Source organism: Neovison vison, chromosome 6 (genome assembly GCF_020171115.1).
Source record: "Neovison vison isolate M4711 chromosome 6, ASM_NN_V1, whole genome shotgun sequence".
Taxonomy (NCBI): Eukaryota; Metazoa; Chordata; class Mammalia; order Carnivora; family Mustelidae; genus Neogale; species Neogale vison.
The window spans coordinates 210,430,814-210,453,736 of record NC_058096.1 but is presented as its reverse complement, the minus strand read 5'-3'; the positions used below and the strand labels follow the sequence as shown (position 1 = coordinate 210,453,736).

The 22,923-nt window shown below is 40.7% G+C and overlaps 1 protein-coding gene across 1 annotated transcript; it reads left to right on the top strand.

Moving 5' to 3' along the window:
* Positions 1–11,106: 11,106 nt before the first annotated feature.
* On the top strand, positions 11,107–13,255 carry LOC122910207 (olfactory receptor-like protein OLF4). The gene is made up of 2 exons (XM_044254870.1): positions 11,107–11,142; positions 12,287–13,255. Exon 2 carries the CDS (start codon positions 12,287–12,289, stop codon positions 13,253–13,255), a length of 969 nt encoding a protein of 322 aa, XP_044110805.1. The 5' UTR covers positions 11,107–11,142.
* The last annotated feature ends 9,668 nt before the right edge of the window (positions 13,256–22,923 follow it).

The following is a 22,923-nucleotide window of genomic DNA, read 5'->3' as shown; positions in this document are numbered from 1 at the left end:
CCATAGAGTGGAGGGTACATATCTGGGCTCTCTATTCTGTTCCACTGGTCTATGTGTCTGTTTTTATGCGAGTATGACCCTGCAATTACATTCCTGGGGATTTACCCCAAAGATACAGATGTAGTGCAAAAAAGAGCCACCTGACCCAATGTTTATAGCAGCAATGGCCACGATCGCCAAACTATGGAAAGAACCAAGATGCCCTTCACAAATGGATAAGGAAGATGTGGTCCATATACACTATGGAGTATTATGCTTCCATCAGAAAGGATGAATACCCAACTTTTGAAGTAACATGGACGAGACTGGAAGAGATTATACTGAGTGAAATCATTCAAGCAGAGAGAGTCAATTATCATATGGTTTCACTTATTTTTGGAGCATAACAAATAGCATGGAGGACATGGGGAGTTAGAGAGGAGAAGGGATTTGGGGGAAATTGGAAGGGGAGGTGAATCATGAGAGACTATGGACTCTGAAAAACAATCGGAGGGGTTTGAAGTGGCGGAGGGGTGAGAGGTCGGGGTACCAGGTGATAGGTATTATAGAGGGCACGGATTGCAAGGAGCACTGGGTGTGGTGAAAAAAATAATGATACTGCTGTGCTGAAAATAAATAAATTTTTAAAATATATATATAAAAAAATGCTAAAAAAAAAAAAAAAAAGAATGATGAGGCAAGGGAACAAGATGGCGGGAAAGTAGGATGCGGCACCCTTTCAACCTGTTCCCTAAAGTGAGCTGATTACCTTCCAAAGAACTCCGATCACCCACGAAATCAGCCTGATAAACATATCTATCAATAATCACCCTCAATGTGAATGGCCTAAATGCTTCCATAAGCCGGCACCGGGTTGCAGACTGGATAAAACGATAGGACCCATCCATATGTTGTCTACAAGAGACCCATTTTGAACCTAAAGATACACCCTGACTGAAAGTGAAGGGATGGAGAAGCATCTTTCATGCCAATGGGCCTCAAAAAAAGGCTGGGATAGCGATTCTCATATCAGACAAATTAGATTTTAAACTAAAGACTGTAGTCAGAGATCCAGAAGGACACTACATCATTCTTAAAGGGACTATCCACCAAGGTGATCTAACAATTGTAAATATCTATGCCCCCAATATGGGAGCAGAAAACATAAGAAAGCTGTTAATCAAGATAAAGAGTCATATTGATATGAATACACTAATCATTGGAGGTCTTAACATGCCTCTCTCAGAAATAGACAGATCATTGAAGCAGAAAATCAATAAAGAAACAAGAGCATTGAATGACACATTGGACCAGATGGACCTCATAGATATATACAGAACATTCCACCCTAAAGCAACAGAATACTCATTCTTCTCAAGTGCACACGGAACCTTCTCCAGAATAGACCACATACTGGGTCACAAATCAGGACTCAACTGATACCAAAAAACTGAGATTATTCCCTGCATATTCTCAGATCACAATGCTTTGAAACTGGAGCTCAATCACAAGGAAAAGTTCAGAAGGAACTCAAACACCTGGAAGCTAAAGACCACCTTGCATAAGAATGCTTGGATCAACCAGGAGATCAAAGAAGAATTGAAACAATTCATGGAAACCAATGAGAATGAAGACACTTCGGTCCAAAACCTATGGGATACAGCAAAGGCGGTCCTAAGGGGAAAATACATAGCCATCCAAGCATCCCCAAAAAATTTGAAAAATCCAGAACACACCAGCTGTCTCTACACCTTAAAGAACTGGAGAATCAACAACAAATCAAACCAACTCCACACATAAGAAGGGAAATCATCAAGATTAGAGCTGAGATCAATGAGGGAGAAACCAGAGATACGGTAGAATGTATCAATGAAACTAGAAGCTGTTTTTTTGAACGTATCAATAAGATCGATAAACCATTGGCCACACTAATCCAAAAGAAAAGAGAGAAAGCCCAAATTCATAAAATTATGAATGAAAAGGGAGAGATCACAATGAACACCAAGGAAGTAGAAACAATCATCAGAAGTTATTATCAACAGTTATCTGCCAATAAGCTAAGCAACCTAGATGAAATGGATGCATTCCTGGAAAACTATAAACTCCCAATATTGAACCAGGAAGAAAATGACCACCTGAATAGACCAATATCTAGTAACGAGATTGAAGCAGTGATCAAAAACTTCCCAAAAAACAAGAGCCCAGGACCTGACAGATTCCCTGGGGAATTCTACCAAACCTTCAAAGAAGAAATAACACCTATTCTCCTGAAGCTATTTCAAAAAATTGAAGAAGAAGGAAAACTTCCAGACTCTTTTGATGAAGCCAGCATTCCCTGATCCCCAAACCAGGCAAAGACCCACCAAATAGGAGAATTTCAGACCAATATCACTGATGAATATGGATGCTAAGATTCTCAACAAGATCCTAGCAAACAGGATCCAACAGCACATTAAAAAGATTATCCACCATGACCAGGTTGGATTCATCCCTGGGATGCAAGTGCATGGAGCACTGGGTGTGGTGAAAAAATAATGAAATTTTTTAATATAAATAAATTAATTAATTTTTAAAAAACTTTTAAAAATATTTATATATAGATTTATTTATATATATTTTTAATTATGTTATTATTTAATTTATATATGAATTAATTATATAAATTATATAAATATTTATTTTATATATAAATTTATTTAAATTTAAATAAATTTGAATAAATAGTTTGTTTGTTTATAGGAAGTGCGGAGCCTCTGGGCCCACTGGAGACCTGGTGAGCTCAGAATTTGCATTTTAACTACAGACTTTGGTGATTTCTATGCACAATGAAGGTAGAAAGGAGCTGGTCTCGAATCCTATTGCTCACTTCTCACTGTGGACACCAGGGCTGGATAATTACTTATTAATTATTAATTATTAATACTGGATTACCAGGGTTTGGCAGCAGCCCTTCAGACATGGCCAAATATTCCCCCCATTGAGAACCACTATGCCAGCATTTCAGAACTAGAGCCATCCTGACAAAATCCCAGTCAAAACTCCATTCCTTGTTACTTTATACATTAGAGTAGACTATAAATCACTCTGAGCCCAATTTGTATAGTAGAGTATGGAGTTCCTGAAAGTACTACTTCACCAAATGCATATTTGTCAAAAAATAAATTTGACACTCCCTATTACGTATTAAACTAGGTTGTGCTGCATGGAATTGTAAATGAATCTCTTACAATTAATGAGCACTTCATAAGGAGGAACTGAATGCCGGATCTTAACTTGTGATCTATGATACTCCTAATTGTTTTGGCTGAACTACCATGAAGCCAAGGAGTTCAGTAATCAAGATTTTATAGTAAAGGAACAAATGTCTCCCCTTTCTCAAAGAAAGAAATAGTAATTGTCTAGAGATATCAGGGGTTGTGTCCCCACCATAAGTCAATGCTTTGAAGACCCAAGGGAACGAGTCAGATGAATTCCTCAGTGTTAGACTTTTGAGAAAACTTTAAGTTAGAGTTGTGCTCAAGTGCTGGGAAGTTTAGACCTCTGGAAACAGGAAAATTAATGGTGAAACAGTAATAAAAACTGCATTCACCTGGCATACAATGTGGTCTCCTAGGAACAGAGAATCAGCCAGAAATATCTCCATTCTGTCCAGACAGTATCCTCAGGAGAAATCATGCACTTAAAGGTTGGAGCACCAAGACAGATATGTGCCTAATGAGTAGCCTTGGGGAGCTGTAAATGCCTCTTCTGCTCTATAGCCACAAGGTGTGCATTTTGGTGGGATGGAACATTGGTGCTGCTTTTGGAGTCCTAAGTCTGGCTGGGAGACAAATGCTTGATGCCTTCCTGCTGTCTTGTCTGCACACAGAGTTTGATCTCTGTCATCAACTACTGGGAGGAATTGTGATTTGCAAAGGGAATTGTGACTTGTAAGAGGAAAATTTGCTCTCTGAGTTCTCATGCAGGTGAGTTCAAGAGCCCAGGAGGCACAGCAGGAGAGGATCAGAGGGAACAGAATCCAAGAACTTGTACCTGAAGTCACTGAGAATCCATCCAGAATGGCCCAGATGCCAGAGATCACTGTAGCTGGTTTCTGGCTTTACCAACAAATGAACATATTTACTTAGGAAGCTGGAAAGAAAAGTGAACCTTGCAATCAGAAGTGCAAGTGGTAATGTTGATGATGAACTGGTATAATGGAAGCCAGTTAGAAAGAATGGGGAGGCAAAAAGTGCTTCCAGTAAAAGTAGAACAGAAGTACAAGGATATTATTTATTAATGGGAGTCCACAAATAAGGGTATTAGTTTTGCAGAGATATACTGTGAATTGAGGGCATGTCCTTTCATTTTAAGTTGGGGCATCTTAGACTATGCATCCACATGGATGAAAAGATCCAGATCAAGGGATGATTGCAAATACATCCTTGCAGTAGTGGAACGTGAAACATACATACATTGTCTTCTCTCATTCTGGGAATTCACATGGAAAGAAAAAACACATGTAGTGGATGGAAATGGGTATGCTAATAAGCTTTATGTTACATTATTTTAAAATCTGTGAGGTTGATTCTATTTGTGGGTTTTTTGGTCATTCTGTAGCTTCTCTGCTAAAAATTGTCTATGCAAGTCTTTTGCTTCTGAATAGTGTTTTTTTGCTTTTTTTTAATTTATTTTTTATTTATTTTCAGCATAACAGTATTCATTATTTTTTCACCACACCCAGTCCTCCATGCAATCCGTGCCCTCTATAATACCCACCACCTGGTACCCCGACCTCCCACACCCCACCCCCTCAAAACCCTCAGATTGTTTTTTAGAGTCCATAGTCTCTCATGGTTCACCTCCCCTTCCAATTTCCCCCAACTCCCTTCTCCTCTTTAACACCCCTTTTCCTCCATGGTATTTGTTATGCTCCACAAATAAGTGAAACCATATGATAATTGACTCTCTCTGCTTGACTTATTTCACTCAGCATAATCTCTTCCAGTCCCGTCCATGTTGCTACAAAAGTTGGGTATTTCCATTCTGATAGAGGCATAATACTCCATACTGTATATGGACCACATCTTCCTTATCCATTCGTCCATTGAAGGGCATCCTGGTTCTTTCCACAGTTTGGCGACCATGGCCATTGCTGCTATAAACATTGGGGTACAGATGGCCCTTCTTTTCATGACATCTGTATCTTTGGGGTAAATACCCAGGAGTGCAATTGCAGGGTCATTGGGAAGTTCTATTTCTAATTTCTTGAGGAACCTCCAAACTGTTCTCCAAAGAGGCTGCACCAACTTGCATTCCCACCAACAGTGTAAGAGGGTTCCCCTTTCTCCACATCCTCTCCAACACATGTTGTTTCCTGTCTTGTTAATTTTGGCCATTTTTTTTTCAATTCATTTATTTTCAGAAAAACATTATTCATTATTTTTTCACCACACCCAGTGTTCCATGCAAGCCGTGCCCTCTATAATACCCACCACCTGGTACCCCAACCTCCCACCCTCCCGCCACTTCAAACCCCTCAGATTGTTTTTCAGAGTCCATAGTCTCTCATGGTTCACCTCCCCTTCCAATTTACCCAAATTCCCTACTCCCAACACCCCTTGTCCTCCATGCTATTTGTTATGCCCCACAAATAAGTGAAACCATATGATAATTGACTCTCTCTGCTTGACTTATTTCACTCAGCATAATCTCTTCCAGTCCCGTCTGTGTTGCTACAAAAGTTGGGTATTCACCCTTTCTGATGGAGGCATAATACTCCATAGTGTATATGGACCACATCTTCCTTATCCATTCATCCGTTGAAGGGCATCTTGGTTCTTTCCACAGTTTGGCGACCGTGGTCATTGCTGCTATAAACATTGGGGTACAGATGGCCCTTCTTTTCACGACATCTGTATCTTTGGGGTAAATACCCAGGAGTGCAATGGCAGGGTCATTGGGAAGTTCTATTTCTAATTTCTTGAGGAATCTCCACACTGTTCTCCAAAGAGGCTGCACCAACTTGCATTCCCACCAACAGTGGAAGAGGGTTCCCCTTTCTCCACATCCTCTCCAACACATGTTGTTTCCTGTCTTGTTTTTTTTGTTTTTGTTTTTGTTTTTTTTGTTTGTTTTCCCAATTTATTTATTTTCAGAAAAACATTATTCATTATTTTTTCACCACACCCAGTGCTCCATGCAAGCTGTGCCCTCTGTTAATTTTGGCCATTCTAACTGGTGTAAGGTGATATCTCAATGTGGTTTTAATTTGAATCTCCCTGAGGGCTAGTGATGATGAACATTTTCTCATGTGTCTGATAGCCATTTGTATGTCTTCATTGGAGAAGTGTCTGTTCATATCTTCTGCCCATTTTTTGAGATGATTTTCTGTTTTGTGTGTGTTGAGTTTGAGGAGTTCATTATAGATCCTGGATATCAACCTTTTGTCTGTACTGTCATTTGAAAATATCTTCTCCCATTCCGTGGGTTGCCTCTTTGTTTTCTTGACTGTTTCCTTGGCTGTGCAGAAGCCTAAAAGTTTATTTTCACTTTTGTTTCCTTTGCCTTTGGAGACATATCTTGAAAGAAGTTGCTGTGGCTGATATCGAAGAGATTACTGCCTATGTTCTCCTCTAGGATTCTGATAGATTCCTGTCTCACGTTGAGGTCTTTTATCCATTTTGAGTTGATCTTTGTGTATGCTATAAGAGAATGGTCGAGTTTCCTTCTTCTACATATAGCTGCCCAGTTTTCCCAGCACCATTTAGTGAAGAGACTGTCTTTTTTCCACTGTACATTTTTTCCTGTTTTGTCGAAGATTATTTGCCCATAGAGTTGAGGGTCCGTATCTGGGCTCTCTACTCTGTTCCACTGGTCTATGTGTCTGTTTTTATGCCAGTACCATGCTGTCTTGGTGATCACAGCTTTGTAATAAAGCTTGAAATCAGGTAACGTGATGCCCCCCATTTTATTTTTGTTTTTCAGCCTTTCCTTAGCGATTCAGGGTCTCTTCTGATTCCATTCAAATTTTTGGATTGTTTGCTCCAGCTCTTTGAAGAATACCCATGGAATTTTGATTGGAATGGCATTAAAAGTATAGATTGCTCTAGGCAGTATAGACATTTTAACAATGTTTATTCTCTGATCGAAGAGCATGGAATGGTCTTCCATCTTTTTGTGTCTTCTTCAATTTCTTTCATAAGTGTTCTGTAGTTCCTCAAATACAGATCCTTTACCTCTTTGGTTAGGCTTATTCCCAGGTATCTTATGGTTCTTGGTGCTATCGTAAATGGAATCAATTGTCTAATTTCCCTTTCTGTATTTTCATTGTTGGTGTATAAGAAAGCCACTGATTTCTGCACATTGACTTTGTATCCTGCTACATTGCTGAATTGCCGTATGAGCTCTAGTAGGGTTTTTTTTTCTATTTTAAAATCATGATCCTTGGGTGTCTGGCTGGCTCAGTAGGTGGAGCATGTGACTCTTGGTGTGAGTTCAAGCCCCATATTGGGTATAGAGATTGCTTGAAAATAAAATCTTTGAAAGAAATGAAATAAAATAAAAATTGGTCCTTTCTGGAACTCCTGGGTGGCCCAGTAGGTCCTAGGATCCAGTCCCACATTGGGCTACTTGTTCAGTGGGGAGCCTGCTTCTGCCTCTCCCTCTGCCTGCTGCTCCCCCTCCTTCTGCTCGCTCGCTCGCTCTCTCTCTCTGATAAAAAAATTAAATTTTTCCAAAAAATGTTGGTCTTTTCCAACAAACAATTAGAATTTTCATCCAATCTATTGGCCACTTGGTTTTTGTTTTTGTTTTTGTTTTTTGTTTTGTTTTGCCTATACAAGTGTATTTTGGGGAATGTATAAAAACATGCAAATAATCATGGAACACTACATCAAAAATCACAGAACACTGCATCAAAAACCAGTAATGTACTGTATGGTGACTAATGTAACGTAATAAAAAAAGTTTCTAGATTTTATGCAGTCAAATCTATCTGTCAGCCATACTGTGCTCTCTCAGTTCCTTAACTTTTCAAATCGAGGTATAATTGATTTAAAACGTCCTATTGGTTTTCATGTAAAATGCAATATGTATTGCAAAATGATTGCCACACCAGTCGCCATGCATTACCACAAAACATTTTTCTGTGAGGAGGGACTTTAAGCTTTACTCTCTTGGAGACTTTCCAATCAGCAACATTGTGTTATGAACTGTAATCACCACTCTGTACATTCCTTCTTATGCACTGTTTTTCCTTTTTCTTTTTCTTACTAAAGGAGGCCCGCAGGCACTTGAACATCCTTCTTGTGTTGGTCCTTGCTATACACAAAAAGAAAATGCTCCATCCTTAGCGGTGACAAATTACCCCTCTTTTTTTTTTCATTTTTTATTATGTTCAATTGGACAACATATAACCATACAACTTTGGTTTTTGATGTAGTGTTACTCTTTATGCCAGTTTCCAACTTGTTTTCACGTCTCCATAATTTGTTATTGTTCATTTGTGCCTTTTGTGATTAGGTCTGTTTCTGAAGCTTGCATCATCTTTGGCCATCATCTGGAAGACTTTTTTCTTTGCCATTTGACTAAAGATCACCTTTCCACTTACTATAAGTCTGTTTGAATCTATAGACCTTTACAGAAGATGAATTTACAACTTGGTTACTGCTTCCTCTCACATTGCAAGTGCCATTCCGATATATCCTTTCATTTCCCTGCTTTGGTGATATAATCCTGAATCAAAATTAGCGACGCATGTTGGTGTTCTTAAGTTATTGTTTTTGTGGGTCTTTGTATAAGTTAGTGTCAGGTTTTCATTCCATTTTGTTGTTTTCATTCAATACAGTTGTTTAAAAACAATAGACTTAACCTAATGTCATCCTCACTGACATTCTTTATTCCATAAGTTCTCGTTTCTTTGACAACTTCTTTTCCATGTTATGCATATATAGATATTCATGCACTTCCATACAAAGGATTCAGTAGGACCCTATGCACATCATAAATGCTCTTTATGTTATAGCACACTCTTTGTTCTCTCCTTGTGCTCATTTTTCCTTCATTCTCAACTATTTCTCTTGATCTCGCCTCCAATCAACTGATAAAATGATTGCTCCTGTTTCAATGTCTGTGTAACATTTCATGGGGTGGCCATGCTATTCACACAATCAGTGGTTGCTCCTATTTCTTCTGAAAGAAATAATATCATGTCACTCCTACACAGATATTTGGGGATTGGTAAGTTAGAACTGGTCTTCTCAAGCAGGGGCAATCTTGTTGCCCAGGGAACATTGAAGCAATACCCAGGTAGTTTACACTGTCACACTGGGGAGGGTCAGGTGGTGGTCAAGGGTGCTGCTAAACTTACTACAGTGTGGAGAGAGACCCACCACAGAGAATGATTTGGCCCAGAAGGTCAGCTGTGCTGAGCCTGAGAGACCCTAACTTAAAGAATATCTATATTTTTAATATTTATAGCTGCCTTCAGGCTGTTTCCCCACCATACCTCACCTCCCCATTTCTGCCCCCAAAATTAGAGTGCCCCTTCACTGCCAGTTAGGAAGTTCAGGCCCCTATCAACAAGCCAGCTCTTAGCAGGCTTTCCCAGCTGATGGGTGTGAGAAAGAAATCTTTCTTTGTTTGTTCAAACTATCACTCACCTTGAGCAAAGATTCATATATTGGATTCCCATTCAGCTGTCTGTTGTTGTTATTATTATTTTTTTTTTGTCCATACATTTCATGCCCATTTTCTACACTTAATAACATCTCAAATGACTTTTACAAAGTTGTTAGCATTCAACTGATTCTTGGTTGGGTATTTTTGACCATACAAAATTTTAAGTTTTCTGGAGTTAAATCTGTCGTCCTTTTTTGCTTCTGATTTTCTCACTTGAATCATGATGGTTTTGCCCACCTGTAGCTTTTGTATGCACTTTTTCCTATGTTCATCCACATAGGAATGTTTACTTATACTCTGGAGTCTTTAATCCCTCTGATTTTTTTTAGGAGGTGGGTAAAATAAGGAAACACTTCATTTCCTTCCAGACAGATAGCCATTTGTGCCAGATTTTATTCAACAATCCAGTCTGTTCCAATTGAAGTACAATGTCCCCATCTGTTAAATGTGCATGCTTACTGTGACCTAATTTCTAAGTCATTCAGCAAATAGGTACAGAACAATCATCATGTGCCAGAAAGTTCTAGATACTTGTTATGTTGTGTTCTCTTTGCTAAATTAACTGCTAGCTGATGTTGATACTATTCAATGGGTATGTGGTGTCAGTTTGTTTTCGACGTTCCTTTTCGTTTTGTTCAATACAGTTGTGGAAAATGACCCAGGTTAATGGGTTTCATCTCCTTTGTCATTCTTCTTGTTCTGTAACTTCTCATTTTCTTCAACGTGTTTTTACATCAAGGCACATATACTCCCAGACCTTGGGGAAAACAAAGGAAACAATGCACAGGAGGTGCCTGCTTGCTTAGTCTTGCACATACAGGAAAGGCGGGGGGATTGAAGTAAATGTGTGTGTGACATCATGTGCCTGAAGAAAAATCACATGAAGAAGCTATCTTGAGTAAGAGGACGGATTGTCATAGCAAATGCAGGTTGTATAGAACAGCATCTGGGATGAAGACCAGAACCAGAACTAGAGAGTGTCCATCGGACTAGTCAAAACTATCAGGACCCCCCAGAAAAAGAATAACAAATAAAGAAATGTCACACAAGACAAGTGGGGAAGGAGCTCCCAACCCCATCAGGCCAAATAAAGAGCAATTGGTCAAATAAAGATGGACTAGCCCCTGGGAAAGCAAACCTTCTGCTCCTTGATATTAAAGCAGCCCACCTGCTGTTCTACCTGGTACATTTCCTGTTGTGAAGTGTTGGTTTATACCTTTTGCCCATTTTCACTCAGAGCATTCCATCTATCACATGTTTCACACCATGAAAAGATCACTACTTTTATCTTTTTGATCCTTTATTATTTTTGCTGGGTATCAAGGGATCTAACGAGAGCAGGAGTGTCACCAGAATGAAAGATGCTTTTTCTTCCTCCTGGTTGGTATTTTGAGGCCTCCTGCACTATTTGATCTGGTTGTTTTGTTTTGTTTTGATTTGTTTCCTCTCATGTCCATGTCACTCCTCCCTTTTCTCTCTGTCTTTACTAATCAGATTGCTCATGTCTCTTTAAGTTGGTATAGGAAAATGAGGATACTGATAGGTATCGCCTAGCTTATCTGTCCATAGGAATTCCTGGGTATCATTTCTGCCATCTTTAGGGGAGAGATATCAAGATCTGGTGAGCTTGACATGCATCCACTGCTGGCCTAACTAGTGTTGCTGGGGGTGAAAAGGCACGGCAGCCAGTAGCCCAGAAAGTCATGGGTGTGTGTGTGTGTCTGTGTATGTATGCAATTGTGTGTGTGTTGTGAACTGGGGGCAGTCCTCAGAGCAGGGATATCAGGGTTCACATATTCCAAGGAGACCTTTATTGACAGAGGCCAGAACTCAAGAAACAGAAGTTACTAATGGAGGTGTCCATTTCGACTCATGGGGTATCTTTATAACAAAATTAAGAAAGTCCTACAAAATCAATAAAATGAAGGACTCCCCATATCTTGAAGTTCCAGCTGGTGCAGAGCGGCTGCTTCATTCCCCAACACGTACTGCCACCATCTCTCATCACCCTCCCTCACGCTTCTTCCCCCTCGACACCCTGGCTTTCTTTTGAGCCTTGATTTTCTGAATCAAGCAGCTTGCTTGGGGCCTTGACACTGAGCCTTGTCCTGTTGCAAAAAACGCTTCCTGAGATAACCTCAATCTCCCGTCCTATCTCCCTTGAGGTCCTGTTCACATGTCATCTTCTTTGCAGGTCTTGTGTGGACATCCAGTAAAAAAATAACACCTCATCAGGTCTCTCCTTTATACCTGCTTTCCTGTCTTCACAGCTTCTGTCACCACCTGACATTATATGTATTCACTTACATTCTCTCTCTATCATAGAATTATAAAGAAATTATTTATCAGCACCCTGTATTCATCACCCAAACAGTGCCTGGAACATGGTCAATACTCAGAATGTATTCTTCAAGGGATGCAAAACACTCTCAATAAAATGAGAGTCTACTTTATGCTTGAGGAACAGACGGAGGTGGAAACAGAATTTTGGATGTGATGCCCTAATGGTATGAGACCCCCACATATATTGAATTTAACTTCCCAACTCTAAAGTGTAAGTGGTTAGCACTTATGCCAGATCACAAATGCTTGTTTGTGTGAAAATTAGTCATTTGTTGTTCTATATGCTTTTAGTTACCACCAACAGATGGAGTCAGGGAACATTACAGGAGTTTCAGAGTTTCTTCTTCTGGGATTTTCAGAGGAACCTGAAGTGCAGCCCCTCATATTTGGGCTTTTCCTCTCCATGTACCTGATCACTGTGCTTGGCAACCTACTCATTATCCTGGCTGTCACCTCTGACTCCCACCTCCACTCCCCCATGTACTTCTTCCTGGCCAACCTGTCCTTCATAGACATCTGTGTTACCTCCACCACCATCCCCAAGATGCTGGTGAATATACAAACAGAGAGAAAAGTCATAACCTTTGCAGGCTGCTTCACACAGATGTACTTTTTCCAACTCTTTGCAGGATTAGACATTTTTCTCCTGACTGTGATGGCTTATGACCGTTTTGTGGCTATCTGTCACCCCTTGCACTACACAGTCATCATGAACCCCCAGCTCTGTGGACTGCTTGTTCTGATGTCCTGGATCCTAAGTGTCCTGCATGCCTTATTAGAAACCTTAATGGTGTTGCGGCTGTCATTCTGTACAGAGGTGGAAATCCCCCACTTTTTCTGTGAACTCAATCAGATGATCCAGCTTGCCTGCTCTGATACCTTTCTCAATAACGTGGTGATGTATTTTGCAGTTATGTTCCTGGCTGGTGGTCCCTTCCTTGGGATCCTCTATTCTTACTCTAAGATAGTTTCCTCCATACTTGGGATCTCATCAGCTCAGGGCAAGTACAAAGCCTTTTCCACCTGTGCATCTCACCTGTCAGTTGTCTCCTTATTTTATTGTACGAGCCTAGGTGTGTACTTTAGCTCTACTGCTACCCAGAGCTCCCATGCAAGTGCAGTGGCCTCAGTGATGTACACAGTGGTCACACCCATGCTGAACCCCTTCATATACAGCCTGAGGAACAAAGACATAAAGGAGGCTCTGATGAGATTCTCTGAGGTGGCAGCTCTAAAAGGGCCAGTTGTCCTGGGACTGAAGAAGTGTCCATGACTGCCGGGCCCAAAGTGTGAGGTGAAACTTTGATCAGAATGTGAAAATGGAACATGGCTCCTCTATGTTTTTCGAGGAGCTTTCCTTTATTTTGATCTCTCTGAAAAATGTCCATAACTTGTTTTATTAAGCCTTATAATAGCTCTTGTATACAGCAGATTATTCTTTTGTCATTTCTCTACCTTCTCAAAGTCATTCTTAACCTCAAATGTGAAATATTTGGGCATTCTCACTTATTCAAAGGACTACATGAATCTATTAAGAATAATTAATTCTGAAATAAAATATCATAGTATTTTTTCCAGTTTTTTTTCCAAAGAAATGAAAAAAAACAAAAACACTTTATTCATACATGGAATCTTACACTAGAGCAGTGAAAATGAAAAACAAAATAAACATGTATCAATATAATCAATTCTCAGAAACATAAAGTGGAAAAAGTGCAGAATACGTAGTATATTATTCATTTATGTATACTTTTAAAACTTTATTTTATTTTCTCAGTGTTCCAAGATTCATTGTTTATGCATCATACCGAGTGCTCCATGAAATACATGCCCTCCTTAATATCCACCACCAGGCTCACCCAACCCCCCATGCCCTTCCCATCCAAAGCCCTCCATTTTTTTCTCAGAGTCCACAGGCTCTCATGGTTTCTCTACCCCTGTGATTACCCACCACTCCCTTCTCCTCTCCTTCTCCCAATGTCCTTCATGTACAAGTAAGGGAAACCATATGATATTTGACTCACCCTGCCCGACTTATTTCACTCAGCATAATCTCAACCAGTGCTGTCCATGTTGATACAAAAGTTGGGTATTCATCCTTCTTGATGGAGGCGTAACATCCCATTGTATATATGCACAGTATATGTATATACCATCTTTATCCATTTGTCTCTTGAACGGCATCTTGCTCATTCCATGGTTTGGCAACTGTGGTCACTGCTGCTATGAACACTGGGGGAGAGATGGCCCTTCTTTTCATGACATCTGTGTCTTTGGGATAAATGCACAGTAGTGCAATTGCAAGGTCATAGGGTATCTCTATTTTTAATCTCCTGAGGAATCTCCACACTGTTTTCCAAAGCGGCTGCACCAACTTGTATTCCCACCAACAGGATAAGAGGGGTCCCCTTTCTCCACATCCTCTCCAACACTTGTTGTTTCCTGTCTTGTTAATTTGGGCCATTCTAACTGGTATAAGGTGGTATCTCAATGTTGACTTGATTTTAATCTCCCTGATGACTAAGGACAGTGAACATTTTTATGTGTCTGTTAGCCATTTGTATGTCTTCCTTGGAGAAGTGTCTGTTCATGTCTTCTGCCCATTTTTTGTCATTTGTTTGACTGAAGGCTATGCCTATGGAAAATCCAATCTTGATGACAACAGCTATTTATATGAGATTAGAACAGAAAAATCTGAGACTGTGCTTCTCATTTGTGAGCATAATTCGCTTGTATATCACCACCTTAACTCTTATTTCCAGGAATGCAGACTTAGACATTCTGGTGGTTATAGCTGATCATGGGGACTTTTCCACACTTTAGGATTCTGTTGTTACACAGTTTGTATCCACCATGCCTACCAGAGTCATTGGCTTAAAGATAATAATAATAAGGGGGGACAAGATGGCGGGGTACTAGGAAGAGGCGTCTTTTCAGCTGGTACCCCAAAGTGAGCTGATTACCTACCAAAGAACTCTGATCACCCATGAAATCAGCCTGAGATCAGAATTATACACGTCTGGATCTCTACAGGGGCAGAAGACGCCAGTGAGCAGGTAAAGCGGAATGGGAACAGCGGACTGATATCGGAAGATAAAAGGGGGAGGGAGCCACCAGAGGCGACCGGTGGGAAAGTCATACCCCGATACGAGCGAGAGCGCCCTGCGTCTGGGGACCAGCATTAACTCGGAGACTGGTTGAAAGCACTCCAAAAGAGCAAAGGATTGCGGGGGCGGCTAGGGACAGGGGCTTGAGTCCCCGGTCCCAGACGGCCTCCCCGGCGGGGAGACAGAGAGAGTGCGGCGGAGAAACCGGCTCCTGGTCCCTAAGCCGCCAGCGTGCCCCAGAGCGCGGGGTTCCGGCTCCTGTGAGGGGATGGGAGCCGGTCTGCAGAACGCGCGCTAGCCCTACCACAAAGCTTGAGATGCGCGTGCACGTCGCTCCAGCTCTCCTGGGTTTCTAAGGCCCTGGGGCGCTTCTTGACCCGGGCCATTGTTTCAAAGTCTAAGCCGCGCGCCCGCGAAACTCTTCCCCGGACAGAGGCGCGCAAAAGCCCAGCCTGCGGCTTACGGACCAGCGCCCCGTTCTCAGTGCCCCAGACGCGCGCCCGACCCACAGCCGCCTCTGAAAAGAGGTGCGCGCAAGCCGGGCACTCCCAGCCCCGGCCAGCGGCAAAATCTCAGTGTGCGATCGCTGCTTGGAACCTCTCTGGCGGTCAGGAGCTCCCAGACAGCCGCCACTGCCTTGGCTTTGGGGACGAGCAAGAGATCCTGCGCCCCCAGGGTCTCCAACTTGGAACATGCACTGCCAGCGTCCAAGGGGGAATTTATTCAGCTTCTGCACCCAGACTGAGGCTTCTGAGACGGAGATCAGGAAGTGCTCCAGGGTGCACCTTGACTGCACCAGAGTTGATACATCCAGCTACATCTGTTCAGTCTTCTCCCACCAAAATGACTAGGAGGAGGAATGCCCAACAGAAGAAAAATACAGAGGATGGACCTTCTGCAACAGAGCTAACGGCTATCAACATAGACAATATGTCGGAAAGAGAATTCAGGCTAACAATTATCCAGGCAATAGCTAGGTTGGAGAAAGCCATGGATGACCAAACAGAATTGATTAGAGCCGAACTGAAAGCGACCAGACAGGATGTTCACAATGTTAGGGCGGAGCTTAAAGCTACCAGGGAGGAGGTCCACAATGCTCTCAATGAGTTCCAATCCAATCTAAACTCTCTCAAAGCTAGGGTAACTGAGACAGAAGATAGAATTAGTGATCTGGAAGACAAACAGATAGAGAGAAAGGATCAGGAGGAAGCCTGGAACAAACAGCTTAGATCCCACGAAAGCAGAATTAGGGAAATAAGTGATGCCATGAAGCGTTCCAACGTCAGAATTATTGGAATTCCCGAAGGGGAGGAGAAAGAAAGAAGTCTAGAAGATGTCGTGGAACAAGTCCTTCATGAAAACTTTCCGAATCTCGCGAATGAAACCAGCGTTCATGTACTAGAGGCTGAACGGTCTCCACCCAAGATTATACACTCCAAAAAAACATCACGACACCTGATAGTCAAATTGAGGAATTATAATTGTAGGTATAATCTCTTGAAAGCCGCCAGGGCAAAGAGGCTCCTTACTTACAGAGGGAAGCCCATCAGAATAACGTCAGACCTGTCCACAGAGACCTGGCAAGCCAGAAGAGGCTGGCAAGATATATTCAGGGCACTAAATGAGAAGAACATGCAGCCAAGAATACTTTATCCAGCAAGACTGACATTCAAAATGGATGGAGAGATAAAGAGTTTCCAAGACCGGCAAGACTTAAAAGACTATGCAACCACCAAGCCGATACTGCAGGAAATATTAAGGGGGGTTCTATAAAAGAGGAAAAATCCCAAGAATAGCATTGAACAGAAATATAGAGACAGTCTACAGGAAGAAAGACTTCAAAGGTAACTCGATGTCAATAAAAACGTATCTATCAATAATCACTCTCAATGTGAATGGCCTAAATGCACCCATAAAACGGCACAGGGTTGCAGATTGGATAAAACGACAGGACCCATCCATATGCTGTCTACAAGAGACCCATTTTGAACCTAAAGATACACGCAGACTGAAAGTGAAGGGGTGGAGAAGCATCTTTCATGCCAATGGGACTCAAAAGAAGGCTGGGGTAGCGATTCTCATATCAGATAAATTAGACTTCAAACTAAAGACTGTAGTCAGAGATACAGAAGGACACTACATAATCCTTAAAGGGACTATCCACCAAGATGATCTAACAATTGTAAATATCTATGCTCCCAATATGGGAGCAGCCAATTACTTAAGAAAACTGTTAATCAAGATAAAGAGTCATATTGATATGAATACACTAATCGTAGGTGATCTTAACACGCCTCTTTCAGAATTAGACAGATCATCGAAGCAGAAAATCAATAAAGAAACAAGAGCATTGAATGACACATTGGACCAGATGGACCTCATAGATATATACAAAACATTCCACCCTAAAACAGCAGAATACTCATTCTTCTCAAGTGCACACGGAACCTTCTCCAGAATAGACCACATACTGGGTCACAAATCAGGACTCAGCCGATACCAAAAGACTGAGATTATTCCCTGCATATTCTCAGATCACAATGCTTTGAAACTGGAGCTCAATCACAAGGAAAAGTTCCGAAGGAACTCAAGCACCTGGAAGCTAAAGACCACCTTGCTTAAGAATGCTTGGATCAACCAGGAGATCAAAGAAGAACTGAAACAATTCATGGAAACCAATGAGAATGAAGACACTTCGGTCCAAAACCTATGGGATACAGCAAAAGCGGTCCTAAGGGGAAAATATATAGCCATCCAAGCCTTGCTCAAAAAAATTGAAAAATCCAGAACACACCAGCTGTCTTCACACCTTAAAGAACTGGAGGATCAACAACAAATCATACCAACTCCACACATAAGAAGGGAAATCATCAAGATTAGAGCTGAGATCAATGAGGGAGAAACCAGAGATACAGTAGAACGTATCAATGAAACTAGAAGCTGGTTTTTTGAAAGAATCAATAAGATCGATAAGCCACTGGCTACACTAATCCAAAAGAAAAGAGAGAAATCCCAAATTCATAAAATTATGAATGAAAGGGGAGAGATCACAACTAACACCAAGGAAGTAGAAACAATCATCAGAAGTTACTACGAACAGTTATATGCCAATAAGCTTAGCAACCTAGATGAAATGGATGCATTCCTGGAAAAATATAAACTACCAAAATTGAACCAGGAAGAAATCGACAACCTGAATAGACCGATATCTAATAACGAGATTGAAGCAGTGATCAAAAATCTCCCAAAAAACAAGAGCCCAGGACCTGACGGATTCCCTGGGGAATTCTACCAAACCTTCCAAGAAGAAATAACACCTATTCTCCTGAAGCTGTTTCAAAAAATTGAAGCAGAAGGAAAACTTCCAGACTCTTTCTATGAAGCCAGCATTACCCTGATCCCCAAACCAGGCAAGGACCATACCAAAAAGGAGAATTTCAGACCAATATCACTGATGAATATGGATGCTAAGATTCTCAACAAGATCCTAGCCAACAGGATCCAACAACACATTAAAAAGATTATCCACCATGATCAGGTGGGATTCATCCCTGGGCTACAAGGATGGTTCAACATTCGTAAATCAATCAATGTGATACAACAAATTAATATGAGAAGAGAGAAGAACCACATGGTCCTCTCAATTGATGCAGAAAAAGCATTTGACAAAATCCAACATCCGTTCCTGATTAAAACGCTTCAAAGTATAGGGATAGAGGGAACATTCCTGAACCTCATCAAATCTATCTATGAAAGACCCACAGCAAATATCATCCTCAATGGGAAAAAGCTTGCAGCCTTCCCGTTGAGATCAGGAACAAGACAAGGATGCCCACTTTCACCACTCTTGTTCAACATAGTATTAGAAGTCCTAGCAACAGCAATCAGACAACAGAGAGAAATAAAAGGTATCCAAATTGGTAATGAAGAAGTCAAACTCTCTCTCTTCGCAGATGACATGATTCTATATATGGAAAACCCAAAAGACTCCACCCCCAAACTACTAGAACTCATACAGCAATTCAGCAGCGTGGCAGGATACAAAGTCAATGTGCAGAAATCAGTGGCTTTCTTATACACTAACAAGGAAAATACAGAAAGGGAAATTAGAGAATCGATTCCATTTACTATAGCACCAAGAACCATAAGATACCTGGGAATAAACCTAACTAAAGAGGTAAAGGATCTATACTTGAGGAACTATAGAACACTCATGAAAGAAATTGAAGAAGACACAAAAAGATGGAAGACCATTCCATGCTCTTGGATCGGAAGAATAAACATCGTTAAAATGTCTATACTGCCTAGAGCAATCTACACTTTTAATGCCATTCCGATCAAAATTCCACCGGCATTCTTCAAAGAGCTGGAGCAAATAATCCAAAAATTTGTATGGAATCAGAAGAGACCCCGAATCGCTAAGGAAACGTTGAAAAACAAAAATAAAGCTGGCGGCATCACCTTACCTGATTTCAAGCTTTATTACAAAGCTGTGATCACCAAGACAGCATGGTACTGGCATAAAAACAGACACATAGACCAGTGGAACAGAGTAGAGAGCCCTGATATGGACCCTCAACTCTATGGTCAATTAATCTTCGACAAAACAGGAAAAAATATACAGTGGAAAAAAGACAGTCTCTTCAATAAATGGTGCTGGGAAAGCTGGACAGCTATATGTAGAAGAATGAAACTCGACCATTCTCTTACACCGTACACAAAGATCAACTCAAAATGGATAAAAGACCTCAACGTGAGACAGGAATCTATCAGAATCTTAGAGGAGAACATAGGCAGTAATCTCTTCGATATCAGCCACAGCAACTTCTTTCAAGATACGTCTCCAAAGGCAAAGGAAACAAAAGCGAAAATAGACTTCTGGGACTTCATCAAAATCAAAAGCTTCTGCACAGCAAAGGAAACAGTCAAAAAAACAAAGAGGCAACCCACGGAATGGGAGAAGATATTTGCAAATGACAGTACAGACAAAAGGTTGATATCCAGGATCTATAATGAACTCCTCAAACTCAACCCACACGAAACAGACAAACACATCAAAAAATGGGCAGAAGATATAAACAGACACTTCTCCAATCAAGAAATACAAATGGCTATCAGACACATGAAAAAATGCTCATCATCATTAGCCCTCAGGGAGATTCAAATTAAAACCACATTGAGATATCACCTTACACCAGTTAGAATGGCCCAAATTAACAAAACAGGAAACAACATGTGTTGGAGAGGATGTGGAGAAAGGGGAACCCTCTTCCACTGTTGGTGGGAATGCAAGTTGGTGCAGCCTCTTTGGAGAACAGTGTGGAGATTCCTCAAGAAATTAAAAATAGAGCTTCCCTACGACCCTGCAATTGCACTCCTGGGTATTTACCCCAAAGATACAGATGTCGTGAAAAGAAGGGCCATCTGTACCCCAATGTTTATAGCAGCAATGGCCACAGTAGCCAAACTATGGAAAGAACCAAGATGCCCTTCAACGGATGAATGGATAAGGAAGATGTGGTCCATATACACTATGGAGTATTATGCCTCCATCAGAAAGGACGAATATCCAACTTTTGTAGCAACATGGACGGGACTGGAAGAGATTATGCTGAGTGAAATCAGTCAAGCAGAGAGAGTCAATTATCATATGGTTTCACTCATTTGTGGAGCATAACCAATAGCATGGAGGACAAGGGGCGTTAGAGAGTAGTAGGGAATTTGGGTAAATTGGAAGGGGAGGTGAACCATGAGAGACTATGGACTCTGAAAAACAGTCTGAGGGGTTTGAAGTGGCGGGGGGGTGGGAGGTTGGGGTACCAGGTGGTGGGTATTATAGAGGGCACAGCTTGCATGGAGCACTGGGTGTGGTGAACAAATAATGAATACTGTTTTTCTGAAAATAAATAAATTGGGGAAAAAAAAAAAAAAGCAAAAAAAAAAAAAAAAAGAAAGGGCTTAGCAAAACATATTTCATACAGTTAATTAAACATCAACTTCAAAAGGGCAAAAAAAAAAAAAAAGATAATAATAATAATGATAATGATAATGATAATAGAATACATGTCTCCAAGTGGAATTTATGCAGAAAGACAAGTATGGAAAAAAACTGACAGAATATGGCCTTAGAGTCAAGGACATATTGACTTTAAGAATGATGAGGCAACATATTGAAACATACATCTAGTGCAATGCAGAATATTTCTATCTCAGTCACTTCATCTACTCACTGATTTGTGGAATATCATGATCCATCTGTAAGGTATATTCACAAGATGAAAGACTGGAGCAACATTTGGGGTTTTATTAAATTATCTTCTGGATTCTGGTTGAAACTTTCCAGTGGTACATACAAATGTGATGCCTTCAATTTCTCTAGTTGAAATATCTCCTACTATTTTAGATTTTGCCATAACCTCTACAGGGACAGAGAATGAACAACATCAGTATCATACACTATATTTCATTCTCATAAACACAGGATGAATCATCAGTAAGCTTGGATTCCCATCCAGGTATGTGATTCAGAGTCTTGTATACACTTGCACGTCCTTCCAACCTTTCCATGTTTCCTCAAAGGGTCTCAGTGGAGTCATCTGTTAACGTGGTTACATGAGATAAAGAACGGAGTAATCATGAAGGTTACTTTCAATTAAGAGGAAAAAAGGCCTAGGCTAAAAAGAGTCAGATCATTTAAAATGGTGTCTTTTCGACCAAGTGGGATTTATCCCAGGGCTGCAAGGTTGGTTCAACATCTGAAAATCAGTCAATGTGATACAACACATCAATAAAAGAAAGAACAAGAACCATATGATACTCTCAATAGATGCTGAAAAAGCATTTGACAAAGTACAGCATCCCTTCCTGATCAAAACTCTTCAAAGTGTAGGGATAGAGGGCACATACCTCAATATCATCAAAGCCATCTATGAAAAACCCACTGCAAATATCATTCTCAATGGAGAAAAACTGAAAGCTTTTCCACTAAGGTCAGGAACACGGCAGGGATGTCCATTATCACCACTGCTATTCAACATAGTACTAGAAGTCCTAGCCTCAGCAATCAGACAACAAAAGGAAATTAAAGGCATCCAAATCGGCAAAGAAGAAGTCAAATTATCACTCTTCGCAGATGATATGATACTCTATGTGGAAAACCCAAAAGACTCCACTCCAAAACTGCTAGAACTTATACAGGAATTCAGTAAAGTGTCAGGATATAAGATCAATGCACAGAAATCAGTTGCATTTCTCTACACCAACAACAAGACAGAAGAAAGAGAAATTAAGGAGTCAATCCCATTTACAATTGCACCCCAAACCATAAGATACCTAGGAATAAACCTAACCAAAGAGGCACAGAATCTATACTCAGAAAACTATAAAGTACTCATGAAAGAAATTGAGGAAGACACAAAGAAATGGAAAAATGTTCCATGCTCCTGGATTGGAAGAATAAATATGGTGAAAATGTCTATGCTACCTAAAGCAATCTACACATTTAATGCAATTCCTATCAAAGTACCATCCATCTTTTTCAAAGAAATGGAACAAATAATTTTAAAATTTATATGGAACCAGAAAAGACCTCGAATAGCCAAAGGGATATTGAAAAACAAAGCCAAAGTTGGTGGCATCACAATTCCGGACTTCAAGCTTTATTACAAAGCTGTCATCATCAAGACAGCATGGTACTGGCACAAAAACAGACACATAGACCAATGGAACAGAATAGAGAGCCCAGAAATAGACCCTCAACTCTATGGTCAACTAATCTTCGACAAAGCAGGAAAGAATGTCCAATGGAAAAAAGACAGCCTCTTCAATAAATGGT

Excerpts from the sequence above, each read along its gene's own strand:
- LOC122910207 (XM_044254870.1), top strand. The coding sequence starts at position 12,287 with ATGGAGTCAGGGAACATTACAGGAGTTTCAGAGTTTCTTCTTCTGGGA.